Below are 15,656 nucleotides of genomic sequence, written 5' to 3'. Positions count from 1 at the left end.
TTGTGAGGTGCTGTGAAATAATGCGTACCTTTTTTATCACCTTCCCCCAGATACCAATCATCACAGTTCTACTGTGTTTTAATTATGTGGGTAGGAGGCTTATTTGTGGTTATGGTGTAATCACGTTTGTCTACATTTTGTGAGTAGTTTTTGTGGTGTAGTCTTTCTGTTTAACAAATCATCATCTCTTGGGACTAGACAAAAAAAAAAAAAAAGCATTCATATGGAGAAAAGAAAGTATTATAAGCAGTAGATAACTAGTGAATATCATAGAATAGCCTTGCATTACAACTGCCATTTTAATGCTTTTTAGTTTGCGGAATAGAGCCTGGAGATGTTTGTTAAAGCAACCTTTCTCTCTTACATATACTTGCAACAAAAAGAACTAGTTTGGTAACTAGTTTTAGATCTGTCATATTTGTTACGTGTTTTCACTTTTTGTCTTAAAAAGAAAAAAAAAATAACCCAGTTTCCTAATAGAACTGCAACATTTAAACATTGTTTCTTAAGATAGTTACTGAGCAATCTTTCCCTTGAAAAGTGTACTGTTGCATAGCTAGGAAGTCACATAGGTTAACTAGGCTGACATAACTAAGATGGGGTTCACTTCAAGTATTTAAACTAACTTGTGTGAATGTGAGGGTTTTTTTTTTTTTTGGTGTGTGTGTGACAATCTAACAATAAAAACCCCACCCAAACAAAGAAAACCCCAGATCAAACCCACCATTTCTGGTGGGTTTTTAGCTCTGTGAGGGAAATATGCAGAACCCAGGTTGCTCGATGACTGAAGGTAGCAGTGGCAGAGTTCAGAACATGCGTTACACAGAAGACATTTTTTTTAGTTGTGATAAAATAAGTTTCATTTAGATGACATTTGATTACATTACAGATCTTTGATGCTATATTAAATGTTTATATTAAAATCCTTTGGACAGTACAAGATGCAGTAGCAAACAAAATTTGAAACCTGATGATATTTATGAGACATATTTCCCAGTCTGTGTTGTTGTTGTTGAGAGGTGATCGTAGACCTCTGCAATTTTTTTTTCTGTTGTGCTGCGTTTAATTCTGTTCTCCTAGCATCTGGAATTTCTGTCCTTTATTTTGGAGAATATGAGTAAGGATTTGGTATCTTTATGTACAATTTCCTCCTCTTCTGCTTGGAATTTGATTGAAATGTGTAGGCTTGGATCTTTTTTGTCATTCTTTCTTGTCCATTATAAGTATAATCACTGTACTTTGCAAGTGATAACAGGTATGTTTCCGAAACATTTCTTGAAGATATTCTTCGATTTGTACTACCTGTAAAGACTATGAGTTGTTTTCAGCACATGAAATCCTAAAAGCTTTATTCTCCTCTATTGCCTTGGAATAACATAAATGAGATGTTCCTTTGAGTTACCTGGATAATTATTACCCAACTGAAAGGAATGGTTGTTTCTAGCAGTAATTTCCAGTTACTTCCTCTACCCCAACTGAAGCACAATTGATTGTTAGCGTTGCTTCTCAACAAGCAGAGGAGATTACATTCATGTTTATATTGAGTTTTAGGATTACATCCTTTCTTTGTTATTTAAAGGAAGGCAGGTTCTGGATGAGGAAACTTGTTACTGCTTATAACAATGTATGTTTTTTTTTCTCCACAGGTTGATTTGTATGTTTGCTTATTCTGTGGCAGAGGAAATAATGAAGACAAACTGTTGCTCTGTGATGGATGTGATGACAGCTATCACACTTTCTGCTTGATTCCTCCTTTACCTGATGTACCTAAAGGTGACTGGAGGTGTCCAAAGTGTGTTGCAGAGGTACAGTTGAGGAAATACTCAATTTTTGTATTTCTAGTTGCGCTCCAGAAAAGAGCAAAAGAGTTGCAGTTCAACTCTTGTTGCTGTTCCATCTGACTAGGAGATGTAATTTTGTTTGGGATTTTGTCAAGATATGGGCTGTGGATCTCCAACTGTGCCAGCCGATGAGCTGTAAGAGAAATATTTCTCCTGGAGCTTGGGCATAACCTTTAAGACATAGCTATGTAGAAGTTAAAAGTCAGGCCTTTATGTGGCCTTTAACTTGAGTTGAAACTCACTCAGATGAGTGGATAACAGGAAATTAGGTGAGAATTAAGGTGGTAGTAGATGTTTAAACATAACGATGAAACACTTTCTAACCAAGAAAGTAATTGAACCACATAATATGGGCACAACAGGGAGCTCTCTTTATTGAGAAGTCATTGTGACATTGTTCAGAATAGCTTTTTGCAGGTAGTGAAAGAATTAATTTTAAGAGTAACTGTTAGTTTTGTTTTAGACTAAGAAAGGAACTGGAAAGACTTAGAAATGGAAACCATTTAATTGCTTGAGAGATAGAAGTGGCTGTATTCAAAGAGATAACTGATCAACAGCATAAAGGTAGAAGGCATAATTTGACTGCTTGATATTTGTCTCAAGAAAAATTTGTAAGCTCAGGAAGTTTGTAGGTATAGAATTCAGATTGAAAAAGCTTGCCATTTCTAAATCTGTAACTTTGTAACTGGCTTTAACTGTTTAAAAAAATGTTTTTTAGACTTTTTTTGTCCAGAGAGGGGCAGTAACATACATGCATACTTCTATACTCGTTTCCCTCCCAACATCCACACCCTTCCCAGCTGTGGGTTTCTGCTGTTTTCTTTATAACAGTGCTAATAGTTGTGCAGCCACATAATGATGTAGCTCTTTGCTCTCTAACTGTTCTTTAAGAAAGATTAAGGTGTTTGATGATCTCAGGTTAATGCTGTTGTGAAGTGGAAATCTCTAGTTACAGGCATGGGTGACTGACTTATCCTTTGAGCTGTTGCTCATGTAATAGATCAAGCTTCTTGTTAAACCTTCTCTTAATAGAGAATGATAAGGGAGCATTAGCAAAGTAGAACAATCTGACATGGAGGTAATGTAGAGAATATAGTAAATACTGTGTCTGTTGTAAATGGTTTAAGAATGTACAAAATCATAAAAAATTTCAGTAGTGATTGTACTATTACTAAGGTGTCTTAACTTTGCTTAGTAGTAGTACTACTTGTAATAGGAACAAAAATGCATTGTTCCAAAGGGAAAATCACATATGGGAAAAAATTGGCGAAGTTCGAGGTCCAAGTCAATTGTTGCTAGTTTGTGATACAGAAAGCACTTGAAAAATACCATGTATAGTGAAAATGCAAAGTCATGGCTTGAACCAGTGATTGAACACCTGGTGGGAAGGCAGGACCAACCCAGGGGAGCTCAGGTGCATGCAGTGCATCTGAGTGACTGGAATAGTGAAGCCAGGATGCAGCCCCTTCCCAGACCTCATTTAAGGGTTGGCAGTTGAGGTGAGGGTATCTCTCTGGAGATCTCTGCCTACATGAGGACCTTACAGGTCTTCTGAAGGTAAGCAGCTTCTTTTTCTTATTTCTGTGCCCGTTGTTGTATCTGGTTGGATCCTCATTGCTGTGGCCAGAGGTCTTGTTGCTCTTCCATTCATTGTTGCACTTTCCATTACATTACACCACGAAGGTATGGGAAGTAAGAGAGAGGGGGGAAGAAAAGAGTGTAAGTGTGTGTGTGTACATCATAGAGATGTTTGAAATGATTAGTAGTACTTGTCTCAGTTTTTACTTCAGAAGCTAACTGTGCTCTATTTGTTGATGTAATGTTAACACCAGAGTGCCAAAGCAGAAGCAAAACAGAGGGACAGGATAAGGACTCTTTATTTGCATTGAGGTCAACATTGTCTTGACAGTGTTTATAGATGTTATAAATCTTCTCTTGTCAGCTGCATTTAAGAGCACCTTTGATGAATATTGGTAATAGTCTAAGGATAGTTTCTCTTGAATGGAAAGGAACGGCTGATCTCTCGCACTCCTCTTTGGACCATTTTCATTATGACACTGGCTGTTAAGTTTGGTGACAAGTTTGTGCTCAAATATATCTTGTACACGTTAAAAATTGTGACAGCCCCTTTGTCAGCAGGAACTGAAAAAGATGTAGAAATGAGTGGGGACAGCAGCAGGAGTGTGAGCTGGTCTTCTTGGATTCTTGGGATGATTATAGGTAGAACAATAGAAGACTTGAAGGTTTAGTCAGAGGGACTGTGTGTGCTGTTAGCTCTTACTAGTCACCTACTTTGGTATGAGTGCTGCATTGTTTTAATTTCCTTTCTTCTTTCCTCCTGTGTGCGCTTGTGCAAAATCATTTGAGGATATATTTTGTTGATAGGACTGAAACACTAACAGGATTTGTTCCCGTGCGTTTATTCTGCAGGTGTTTGAATCCAGCGTGTCTAAGAAATGCCTTTAAGGATTTTCTTTGTCTCTGCTGCTGATAGGAATAGATGGCGAAACTTAGTTTGTACAGGAAGCAGAAGTGTGCAGTATTGGGGTTTGCTTAGATTAACTTTCATACAATTAATTCTGATCTGTTTCCATTATGGTAAGACTTCCTCAGCTGAGAAAAGCACTCAAAACTGATAGCTTATTGTGTTTGTTAAGGACTCAGATGGTCAACTGTTTTGTTTTCTTTCCTCTTTTTTAATTTTAACAGAAGTATGACTGTGTCATAATCTGCTGTAGGGAACAATGTTTCTATGTTCTATCTTTTAGGAATGCAACAAACCCCGTGAGGCCTTTGGATTTGAACAAGCTGTCAGGGAATATACTCTCCAGAGCTTTGGTGAAATGGCTGATAACTTCAAGTCTGATTATTTCAACATGCCAGTCCATGTGAGTTCAACTTGCATTGTCATTCTTTGTAGGAGGAAAAGAGGTTTCAACTGATCCTGGACTTCTGCTGAGGCATCTTAGCTTTCTATGAAGAGGCACAATAAACTCCAAACACGAGAACAAAAGATATAACTTCCTGGCATCTGGTCTTGCTTCAATTTCATTTAACTTTTTTCTACTGATCAGTAGACAGCTTTATTGTTTGTAAAGGCTATACTCCATTTCAGTTTTTTCCCTTTTTGATTATTTGAACCAAACCTAGAATTGTTCCTGTGAGGCAGCGGGATCTTTCCACTGTCCTTTCTGTGGCTTTTGTCTTGATTGTTCAGTGGACATACCATTATTTTCTTCCTTATTAGATTCTTTTCTTGCAGATGTATCAATAGATGAAGTCTGATAATTTTTTTCCCCCTGCATCTCAGCAGCATTTTTAAAACTGATGTGTCTCTGTTGGCACATCTTTGATTCCACTGTTCTATAGACTGCATGAAATGACGAGCTTCTTCTCTCAGGGTTTTTGAGTAATTTGTGGACAGTCTCGTCAAAGCTTCCAGCTTTTGAGATCTCTGCTTCATTTCATGACCTTAGGGGACAGATCGAAACAAGAAATAAAGCTTATTTTACAAACAGACTTTAACTAAATGCATGTAAAAACTATGAGATACGTGCAGACTACAGTCTTGAACGCGTTTATCTGAATTTCCTTTCTGTTTTTTAGACTTTGGTTGTTATTCGCTGAAATAGTTTGGAATATGCATGTTCTTCTTTTTTTTATTTTTTTTGCTGCTTGGCTTCTGCTGTCCTCCCTTTTTAGCTTTCAAGAATATTCTTAAGCTGTACTCCTGAAAATCCTTTTTTTTTTTATTCCATCCTTCATGGTGTGGCATTTTATTTCTATTACGTTGCAGCCACTACTAAGGAAAACAAACCAAACTGTGTGACAGTGAAGAGATGGAGTGAGAGAATTTGAATTGGAATTTGAGGATACCCCAGAGATTACTAGCAGTGTATAGCCTGAATGATGGTTTTCAGGATGGATCTAATCTGCGCAAACCCTAACAACATTTTGCTTTCAGATGGTTCCCACTGAGCTGGTAGAGAAAGAATTCTGGAGATTGGTGAGCAGCATAGAAGAAGATGTCATTGTAGAATATGGAGCTGATATATCATCCAAGGACTTTGGAAGTGGCTTTCCAGTGAAAGACGGCCGACGAAAGCTGATGCCGGAGGAGGAGGTGAGTAATAGAATGTGCAAGCTGACCTTGTTCTTTGCTCTCCATGAGATTTCACAGTAAGAATTTAAGTCTGAGATCACTGTGGATTTTTTTTAATGAATATATTAAGGTTCACACTGAACATTCTTTTTGAGCAGGGCATTAATCTGATAGTGTATGTTCTTTTTCCAAATCTTTGTTTCTGATAGCTAAGCTATTTGTAATGATTGAAGTTACACCTGTTTTGTATCACTTAATAGGCAAAGATATGTAAATTGTTACACTATACTCAAATATGAGGAAACATCTGATAAGATTTTCCTTTCTTGTTTTGAGGAGTTAACTACTGAAACACAATACTTACCTCCTTAGGAGATTTGTAATAGATAAAACAGACTAATCAGATTTAACTTGTCCCTCTGACTGTGCATACTGTAAGAATAAAAAAAACTTTGATACATCATTTGTTACGGGAAATTAAATAAAGAACGTCTGGTGAGTGTGTTGCTTATTTTCCCTCAGACCTTATTGTAGAATATCCATTTTTTGTCTGCTTATTTGTTTAAATTCAGATTAAAGGGGAAAGTAAGGGTGTGATTTCATGGTTATTCAGGCTCAAACTGATTCATACCAATCCCTGAAAAATGTTATTTTGCTCACTATTCCATCCGTGTCTGCACCTTCCTACTTTTTGCACTTTTGTCTTGGTGGTGCAGAGATTGTCTACTTGCTGAGTGAGAACTGCTTGTTGATTTCTTTGTATAAAAGTAGTAATTTAAAAAACAACCAAACAAACAACAATAACTTTCTAGCCAGGTCATCATCTCTCTGTTGTCTTTATGTTAGTGCAGAGGAAACAAAGTAGAGGCAATCTGAATTTACCTTTTTCTTTTATATAAACTGGGCGCATTTTGAAGGAAAAGGTGAATTTCTTAACTGGTGGTGCTGATTTCTGTGAAGTAAACGTAGGAGTTTATTTTATTGAGGGATTTCTAAAATAATTATAGAGATCAAGTTAAGCTACAGTGCAGTAAAACAAATCTCTCACAAGAAATCTCATTATTATTTCAGCTTTTGATGTTTGCAGTCATTGTATCCAGTTTTAGGGAAGACTTCTATCTTTGTTTGCTAATGTTACTGGTATTGTTTTTCTTTTCAGTCAGAAAAGCATGGAAGTTAGGCATAGGATGGAATCAAAGTCTGTCAGCACTGATCCAAATAATGTTGAAATACTAGGATTGGCCTTAAATGTTAGTTGTATTAAATGCTGGCTGAAGAGTTTAAATATTTCCTACTTTACATGCTTCACTGTTGCAGAATACTGTGCACCATCTGCAACAGGAATGGATAAGTTGGTCTCTTAGTATTTTCCTTGTCTAGAGATAGTGTCCCCATGTCTTCTGATTTGCTCAAAATTCTTTTTTTTTTTTTTTTGCAGGATTATGCACTTTCTGGTTGGAATTTGAATAACATGCCAATTCTAGACCAATCAGTCCTTGCTCACATTAATGCAGATATCTCTGGCATGAAGGTACCTTGGCTGTATGTGGGGATGTGCTTCTCCTCATTTTGCTGGCATATTGAAGACCACTGGAGCTACTCCATTAACTACCTGCATTGGTATGGGCTCTCCTTTGCACATCTATGTTATACTGCTTTGTTTACTGTTAGTAAATTTGTAATTTTACTTGAAAATATCTATTCATGCTGATGACTTTTAACCAAAAAACTGTATGTGGTAAGTAGCCCATATTCTTAGCTGAATTTGATTAGAAGAGAACACAAATACTGCTTTAATGGTGTTGGTATTTTTCATTAACTGATTGAATATTCTTGTGTTGCAAGCAGTCTATTATCACTGTAAAATTATCTTTTAGAGGCTCACATCTTTTCTAACAATTTCTTTTGTTTTAAATTCAATTACAGTTCATTGGTATGGAATGTGCTTTATGTTCTAAAGTTGGGCATCCCCTGCTGGAAATGAAGGCTGTTGTCTAGTGGATTATGCATGCATTAAATCTGCAAGTTCATGAGCAGAGTTATGTATACACAGAGTATTCCTCCTTCAGAGAACAGAAATTTGAAAGTAATTCTGACTTCCAGAACATTTCTAGTAGTGTTCTGCTGTTTGTTTTTTATTTGAAAAGAAGAATCGTGACAGATTAATTCCTTGCACTGCAGTCAGTCTTCGTGAGAGGGCACTGTGGGAAGCACTCCTTCAGAATGGGAGGTTAGCTATCTGCTAAGGACGAGTTTGATAACCTTTAGATGATGACTGCACGTTTCTGGAGAACTGTTTGCTAATAGATCTGGTCCGCAGGCTGTGAGGGAGTATTTCATTTGTTTAGAGTTCACTTATGGTCCTCAGAGTTTTATTGAGTGGGTCAGTATGTGAAAGTCTTGTGTCAGCTGGTGAATTGCAGCAGCACAGCCAGAAACAGCAGTATTTCCTAGGGCTTGCTAGTTCTGTCTTACCAGCAGGTGTCACTAAAGCCTGTAGGAATCATAGAAAACATTGCATTATTCCTTATCTAAACTTCTGGGATGTTTAGTGTCAAGGTAATTAATATTGTTACCTAGCAATTGATATGTAAATTGATTCAGATATTTCAACAGACTACTAGTTGTACATAAAAAAAAATAATAATAAAAACAAAATACAAACCTGTCAACTATAGATTCTAGATTATTACAGTTCCCTTTGGATGAGACAGGACTGGAAGGGCTAGAATAATATGTTCTCAAGTTGTTCTCTGTTATTGGTCCTGTTCGTCACATTTTTCCCCCATTCTTAAATAATTCATGTGATTAGGTATCTCCTGTCTTCAGAATCTAGTGAACTATTGGTTTTCAGTAACTAGTTGTGTATATTAGAAGGACTGATTATACGTTATCACATCAGCATTCTATCATTTTCACTTCTGTTTATGTGGTACAATATGCCTTTTGTTTCAGACATAAGATTTCTCCAGGGTTGATTGAGTGAGTGGACGGGTACCACAGTCTATTTCTATTAGAGGTGTTCGTTTGTGTCTTCACAGAAAAAATATTTGGCTTATACTTTTAACATCACTGTTCACGTACTTTGCAGTTGGGTGCCATCATTTGTTTCCTTTAAGTAATGCATCTGTTTTTGTGTTTTTTTTGTTGTTTTTTTTTGTTAGGGGAGAGCCAAAGACGTGGTATGGTGTGCCCTCTCATGCAGCAGAGCAGCTGGAAGATGTGATGAAGGAGTTGGCTCCTGAGCTATTTGAATCCCAGCCTGATCTCCTGCATCAATTGGTCACTATCATGAACCCCAATGTGCTGATGGAACATGGTGTACCAGTGAGTAGTACATGAGCGTTTTATCCACTCGGTTTCATTTTGTGCCAGATCTGTGTTAACAGTAGTTTGATGTAACTCTGAAGCATTTTTGTGGTGGACACCTACATCTCCAGTTCATTAGTGGTGGCACTGAAGTCTGTTTTTTGAATCCTTTTCGAGCCTCACCATGAAATTCAATTATCTCACATCAAAAGAGGATGTGCCAAGCTTCTTACTTAAAATATCTTACAGAATAAATGTACATTGTGCTACAGTTCATTTTAATGGAAAAAACCCTTCTACTGTATTTGTCCATGAATTAGTTTTAATATCTTTTGACAGTCAAACACTGATGTTTAATAGAAATTCCAGTTTTACAAACTGTTTTGACCAAGCCTTACTGACATCAGACCTTTAAGCAGCAGTCACTTTGACTTGCTTTTTGTGTTAGGATAAATTGCTTTTTTGACAAATACTTTGGCAAAGCAAACCATAAACTGTTTCTAGAAGCCTTTACAGGTTGTGATGCGGTGGATTAAATAGCGATAGTCGATAATCCTTTTTTGGAATTCATGAGGAGAATTTTAAACTGCTGGATTAGATATCTAGCTTTTATTTTTTGATTAACGTTATAAACTGAGGATTCATTTTAAGAAGACAAAATCAAACTTTACCACTTAGCTGCGTTGACTCTGGTGTTCTACAGGTAATGCAAATGATGTTCAGTATGTCCTAACCTCTGTTGCAAGTTTTTTAGTGCTTTTTTTTCCCCCCCTTTTTTCTTCACTTATATTAGGTGTACAGAACCAACCAGTGTGCTGGCGAGTTTGTCGTGACCTTTCCTCGTGCCTATCACTCTGGATTTAACCAGGGATACAACTTTGCTGAAGCTGTGAACTTCTGCACTGCCGACTGGGTCTGCTCTTTTGTATATGTTTTTTGTGTCTCTACTAGGTGTCCTTTGCAAGGAGAATGTTAATCATTTCTTATCTGAAGAGTAGTCTTTGACGCTGCACAGTGTGTTTTATATTTATAGTTCATGCAACTGTGAGACTGTTGTTAATTTTCATAGCAGAAAATGATTTTGGTGTCCACACTATTTTAAACAGCTTCAAAATGAAACTTTTTCATGTGGTCTTCCTTTTCAAATATTGATCTTGTAGTACTTCAGCTAGTTTTTCTCTCATGCATCTTCCTAGTTTTCATATAGATTATTGTACTGTTTTGAATAGCTGTTCTCATCTGCATCTTGGAGTAGGCATAACTCTTTTGTTCTCCTTCAGTGTCAGCTCACTGCATCTTTTAATTGTGTTAATCCATATTCTAATAGCCATGACACACCAGAACATAACTTACATGGATTCCTCAGTAAGTTGTTAAAAGTGTGCCTCATTACTATTCAGAGTTTACAGATGAAAGATAGGATCTCATCTATTGTTTATCTGCCTCCAACTTCTCCTTTGATACATTGAAATATAAATTTTAGAAGTTAAGACATTTATTCATTTATCAGATAATTTGTCTGTGGAATTGTCAGATTTTTTTTCTTCAGTGCTCATGATATAATCCGTGTGTAGCCCCTGGGAAAACTCCTATTCTGACACTATGCAAAATGTAACCCAGAAGTGCACAGCAAATTTATCTAGTAATACTTTCTTTTTGTGCTTTAAAAGACACAAAATGATTGATGCTAGCTTTGGTTAACTTTAGTCCCAACATAGTTATTTCTAGACGACAGTGTGTTTCACCTCTTTCCCATAATATATTTTTCTGTTTCTTAGTCTGTCTTTCCCCAGATCTTGTGAAGGAATGTGGGTGGTGAGAGGTTGTCTCAAAATGTTTTGTCCCAGAATGATGATTGACATTGATTTTTGTAGCTTCCAATTGGACGTCAGTGTGTGAGTCACTACCGAAGGCTTGGGCGTCATTGCGTTTTCTCCCATGAAGAACTGATCTTCAAGATGGCTGCAGATCCAGAGTGCTTGGATGTCGGACTGGCTGCCATGGTCTGCAAGGAGATGACACTAATGATAGAGGAAGAAACACGCTTAAGGGAAACTGTTGTACAGATGGTAAGTAGTGAAAGACAACTCTTTTACTTCACCTGCAAAAGAAATTTTGCTCCCTTTCCCCATTTCCTCTCTGCTTTGCCTGGGCTAGTGTTTTTAACAGGTGTCTAATTTTTTTTAAGGGAGTATTGATGTCTGAAGAAGAGGTGTTTGAATTGGTTCCAGACGATGAACGTCAGTGCACAGCTTGCAGAACAACGTGCTTCTTGTCAGCTCTTACGTGTTCCTGTAATCCCGAGCGCTTGGTTTGCCTCTACCACCCATCTGATTTATGTCCGTGCCCCATGCAGAACAAGTGTTTAAGGTATGCCAGCAGTTGGTTTTTTTCCCTTTCCAGATCAATACTGTGTTGGAGACTGATTGCCAGATATAACACTTGGCCACTCTTTTCCCTTCCTTTATTTAAGGAGTGCTTTTATCTTCTTTGTTTGATTCTTGGGTTCAAGGCAGAGGATATTATACGTATTCTGTCCTGACCTTATTTTAGCTGAGAAAACTCAACAATAAGCAATATCCTAGGTATTGTGCAAGCATTAATACTCTTGCTTTATTTTCCTTTCATATCTCCAGGTACCGGTATCCACTAGAAGACCTTCCTTCTTTGCTGTATGGAGTGAAAGTCAGAGCACAGTCTTATGACACTTGGGTCAGTAGAGTTACAGAAGCTCTGTCTGCTAACCTCAACCACAAAAAAGGTTAGACTTCTGTTCTTTGTTGCAAAAGTTGAAAGGCATCCTACTTATTCTTTTTCTGATTTAATGAGAGAAAACACTGTGTTGTTTAGTGAAAAAAGAAATAAGAAACTCATCTTTCTGTGTTTGAAATTAAACTAGCCTGTTGGAACCTTGATGTAAGGGTTTGGAAGCAGTCTAAAATATCTTTTGTTTCTACATTCAAACTATATGCTGTTACTGCAGATGTAATTGAGTTGAGAGTGATGTTGGAAGATGCTGAAGACAGGAAATATCCGGAAAATGATCTCTTCCGTAAGCTTAGAGATGCTGTGAAAGAAGCAGAGACCTGTGCTTCAGTAGCACAGCTGCTTCTGAGCAAAAAGCAAAAACACAGGTAAGACTTTTTTTTTTTTACAGTTTTTATCTATCTATTTTGTTACTTGATTGGACCTGAAAATGTAAGAAAACTGAGCTCTCACTGTCTACTAATTACCTCTAGTGTTTGCCTTTGGTGCTGTGACTCAGTAAGAGTTGGGGAGACATATGCTTGTAACAAAGATCCAAAAAGCAGACTTGAAATGCATTAAACATACTGTTTTGAGCTGACTTTCATACTGAAATGTGAAGTCCTTTGGAAAAATTGTTTGATCTCTGATCAGGCATTTGTTTAAATGTATGGGAGAGTTGTAGGAAAAGACAGCTGGAAGAAAAAGTGCAATGAAAGTAAGTTCTTGACATGAATGTTTATATTTTAGTCAGCATGGCTAAGTATATAGCTTAAATAAAAAATGAATTGATAAAACTGCTTTAGGAAAGAAAATCTGTTAAAACGTACTGCAAAGCTGAGTGCATGAAAACTAGGAAACAGCAAAAACAGCAATTATGGTTGGTGAGACGAGCTTAGTTATGTCTTCTGGTACAGCATTTCTCAAAAATGTTTGATTTTTGCCAGCTGCTTACAAGTAAATTGCAGAATGCATTGTTATGCTGGTGGAATTACTGAAAGATGAAGAGGAAATGTCTTGCCAGCAGTGACTTAGGAGGATGGGATCCTGGGGAGCAAAGCAGTGCAGAGAGCAAAAATTGAGTCTGTAGTTGCAGCCAGTGATGTGTGGCTGAACTGTAGTGCCTTTTCTTTATATCTTCTAGCTTCCTTAGCTCTTTGTATTGCCTGCCTTGCTTATGACCCTTCTGAATGTTGTTTTGTCCCCTGTCAGTACCTCAGCATTTTCCTTTTTGTTTACACAGTTTTTGGTGTTAAGCTTAAAGCTTCTTTAAGGAATGGGGTGAAAAGTAAATACTTAGCTAGTTGTAATACCCTGCTTTCCTAGACAGGACATAGTGGGTGGAGTGTTCAAATGCGAGCCATGATGATGAAATGTTGTATCATAGATCCAATTACACTTCTCAACAGACATGCCTTAAGTTAAATAGTGAATTTCCAGGGTTTTTTCAAGAAGTAGAAGAGAGAGAACTGGCAACTTTCAATGATGTATCTGAACTAGAAATTAATCAAATCCCATGGGGCAAAGAAAGAAACTTGTGTAGTCTAAGACTACTGTTGTATGCTAAATCATAATATGATATAAAACAGAGGTTTGAGAATTTTTCAGAAGATTTTAAATCCTCTTTAAACAATACTAGGAAATTTAAATCAGAAATCACCTTCAGCTTGTTCTTCAGCACTTGTATTCATATTTCATACAATGAGAGGAATCACATTTACACTAAGGATAAGGTTAGAAATACATTAAAAATGAGTGCTGAAACAGAACAGCTTGGCAGAGAATAAAGCACCAATAAAGTTGTGATCCAAATGTAGCTAATGATGTTGCATTTTTTTTTTGGTTTTACGTGTGGTCAGATGGCACAGAACAATGGAGGTGGCTTCAATATACCCACATTTTCTCACCCCCTTATTAGTGCTGAAAGTTGTGTTTTTATAGGCAGGGATAGGTGAATGCTTGTGTGACACACAGTGCTGTGGCAATGTATGGCTGCACTAGGGTGGGAGTGCTTAGGGGGTGGGTCCAAGTGCAGCTACCATTCCTTCTCACTGTGTGTTATAGTAAATCAAAGCCTACAGTATTCTTTTATTCTCTGTGACTTTTTATACAGTGTAATTATATTTGATGACTCATCTACATTTTCTTTTTAAGTCCACAGAATGAAAGATTAAATTTACTACTTATTTAATGTGATAAAATGTATATTGATTAGCAGGGAACAGCTCTTCAATGTTTAAAATCTGTCCTGCTCATGAGATTGCTGTGCCTGCAGTGATTTTTATACCAAATATTTCATTAGTGCAGTGCCACTTAACTCTTCTCCTGCATTCAGTAGGCTTGTAACGCTTGCTTTTAGTGGTACTTAGTGGATGGACATGTCCTGTGCAGTACCAGTCTTTTCTTTTGCAAGTTTCAGTGGTTCTCTGCCTGCAAGAGAGACAAGTCTAGCAAACAAGATTTATTTTCACAGCATGTCACTTGTATATTGGAGACCTTTTGCCAGTGCCTGTCATGGTCATTAACTGCTTGAGCAAGTACAGATCTTCACATGGGTCTTGTGAACAGTCCCATCTGCCAAGCTGACTGAAAAGGGAGGTTCACTGCTGAAATCAGTTCCTTGGAAATGGGTTCCCCTATCAAGTTAGAGAGTCAGTGTTACCTTTTTTCCTTCAAATATTTTGGCCCCTGTGGTTTCCTCCGTATTGTTGTCAACATTACTCTGTCTCTTGATCAAAATCTAAATTAATGACAGAGGTTGCCCAGCAAGCTGTGGTGTCAGTGCCACCGGTGACGTTTAACTCCATACACTTCTCTTCCTGAAGCAGTTCTTGGTTCCCACAGATTTGTTACCACGGCTTGAAACAGTATCCTTGTAGGTAGATACCTTCCTCGTTAGCAGTGCTGAGGACTTTAATTCTGAAGATGTTTATTTCAAATATCAAGTCTGCAGAGACTTCTTCAGTTTCAATATTTTGGAAGAGGCTTCTGTGTTTGCATAGCGAGCTGCTTTGGTTTTTGGTTTTTACCATATTCTCATCCATGTGACGTAGATGCTTAGGAAGACAGTTTCTGCTTTGGATGTGTCTTCCAGTGTATGGCAGATCTTGTAGATCTTGTGCTTCAGAGCAGTCTTGTTTTTTGTTTCTGTTTTCAGAAATCTCTGTCTTTCTCCCTGTTACCTGTATCTAATCAGCCTTAGTAAGTTTTGAAAGAATTTCACCATTTCCTTTTCTCTTCAGTCACATTTGAGGCATCTTGTTTGACTTTGTATTTGAGTGCTTGAAACTGTGTATAGTTTGTGTAGCTTTGTGTAGTTTGTTCAGTTGTTTTCTTTACCTGTTTCAACCTCTACTATTTTGCACCCAATCCATTTGCTTATGTGAGGTGCAACTGGAATTCTGTCATCCTTGCTTGCTCTGGTCATGATAAGGAGCTGTGGCTGATATTTTACCTAAAATAATCTTGAGTTTTTGAAGAATCAAGCATTTCTACTGGAAAAAAGAAGCAACACACAAAACTCTGACCTCTTCACGCTTTTGTTTGTTTAGCTGGAGCAAACCCAATTCGAAAATCAAAGAATAGGGTAAATTCTCTTTATTGCTGAGAGTTTACATTAAATCTAGTTTTCAGAGTTTTTAATTCTTATAGAGGCGTGT

At 37.3% G+C, this 15,656-nt stretch overlaps 2 protein-coding genes across 3 annotated transcripts in view; one reads left to right on the top strand and one right to left on the bottom strand.

The window, feature by feature from the left end:
- LOC104912127 (lysine-specific demethylase 5A-like) overlaps positions 1-12,409 on the top strand; it is a 12,876-nt gene extending 467 nt beyond the window's left edge. Inside the window, exons 2-11 of the mRNA XM_019611584.2 lie at positions 1,647-1,805; positions 4,610-4,729; positions 5,806-5,964; positions 7,382-7,563; positions 9,108-9,270; positions 10,046-10,165; positions 11,127-11,321; positions 11,441-11,622; positions 11,889-12,013; positions 12,236-12,409. Of these exons, the coding sequence (XP_019467129.1) occupies positions 1,647-1,805; positions 4,610-4,729; positions 5,806-5,964; positions 7,382-7,563; positions 9,108-9,270; positions 10,046-10,165; positions 11,127-11,321; positions 11,441-11,622; positions 11,889-12,013; positions 12,236-12,390 (1,560 nt within the window). The 3' untranslated portion in view covers positions 12,391-12,409. The remainder of the gene's footprint in view (positions 1-1,646; positions 1,806-4,609; positions 4,730-5,805; positions 5,965-7,381; positions 7,564-9,107; positions 9,271-10,045; positions 10,166-11,126; positions 11,322-11,440; positions 11,623-11,888; positions 12,014-12,235) is intronic.
- LOC100542571 (zinc finger protein OZF-like) overlaps positions 1-15,656 on the bottom strand; it is a 1,148,434-nt gene that overhangs the window by 340,103 nt on the left and 792,675 nt on the right. The gene's annotated exons all lie outside the window — the stretch shown is intronic.

This window comes from Meleagris gallopavo, chromosome 1 (genome assembly GCF_000146605.3).
Source record: "Meleagris gallopavo isolate NT-WF06-2002-E0010 breed Aviagen turkey brand Nicholas breeding stock chromosome 1, Turkey_5.1, whole genome shotgun sequence".
Classification (NCBI taxonomy): domain Eukaryota; kingdom Metazoa; phylum Chordata; class Aves; order Galliformes; family Phasianidae; genus Meleagris; species Meleagris gallopavo.
Note: the sequence above shows the minus strand (reverse complement) of the source record. Positions and strands in the feature narration are given on the sequence as shown.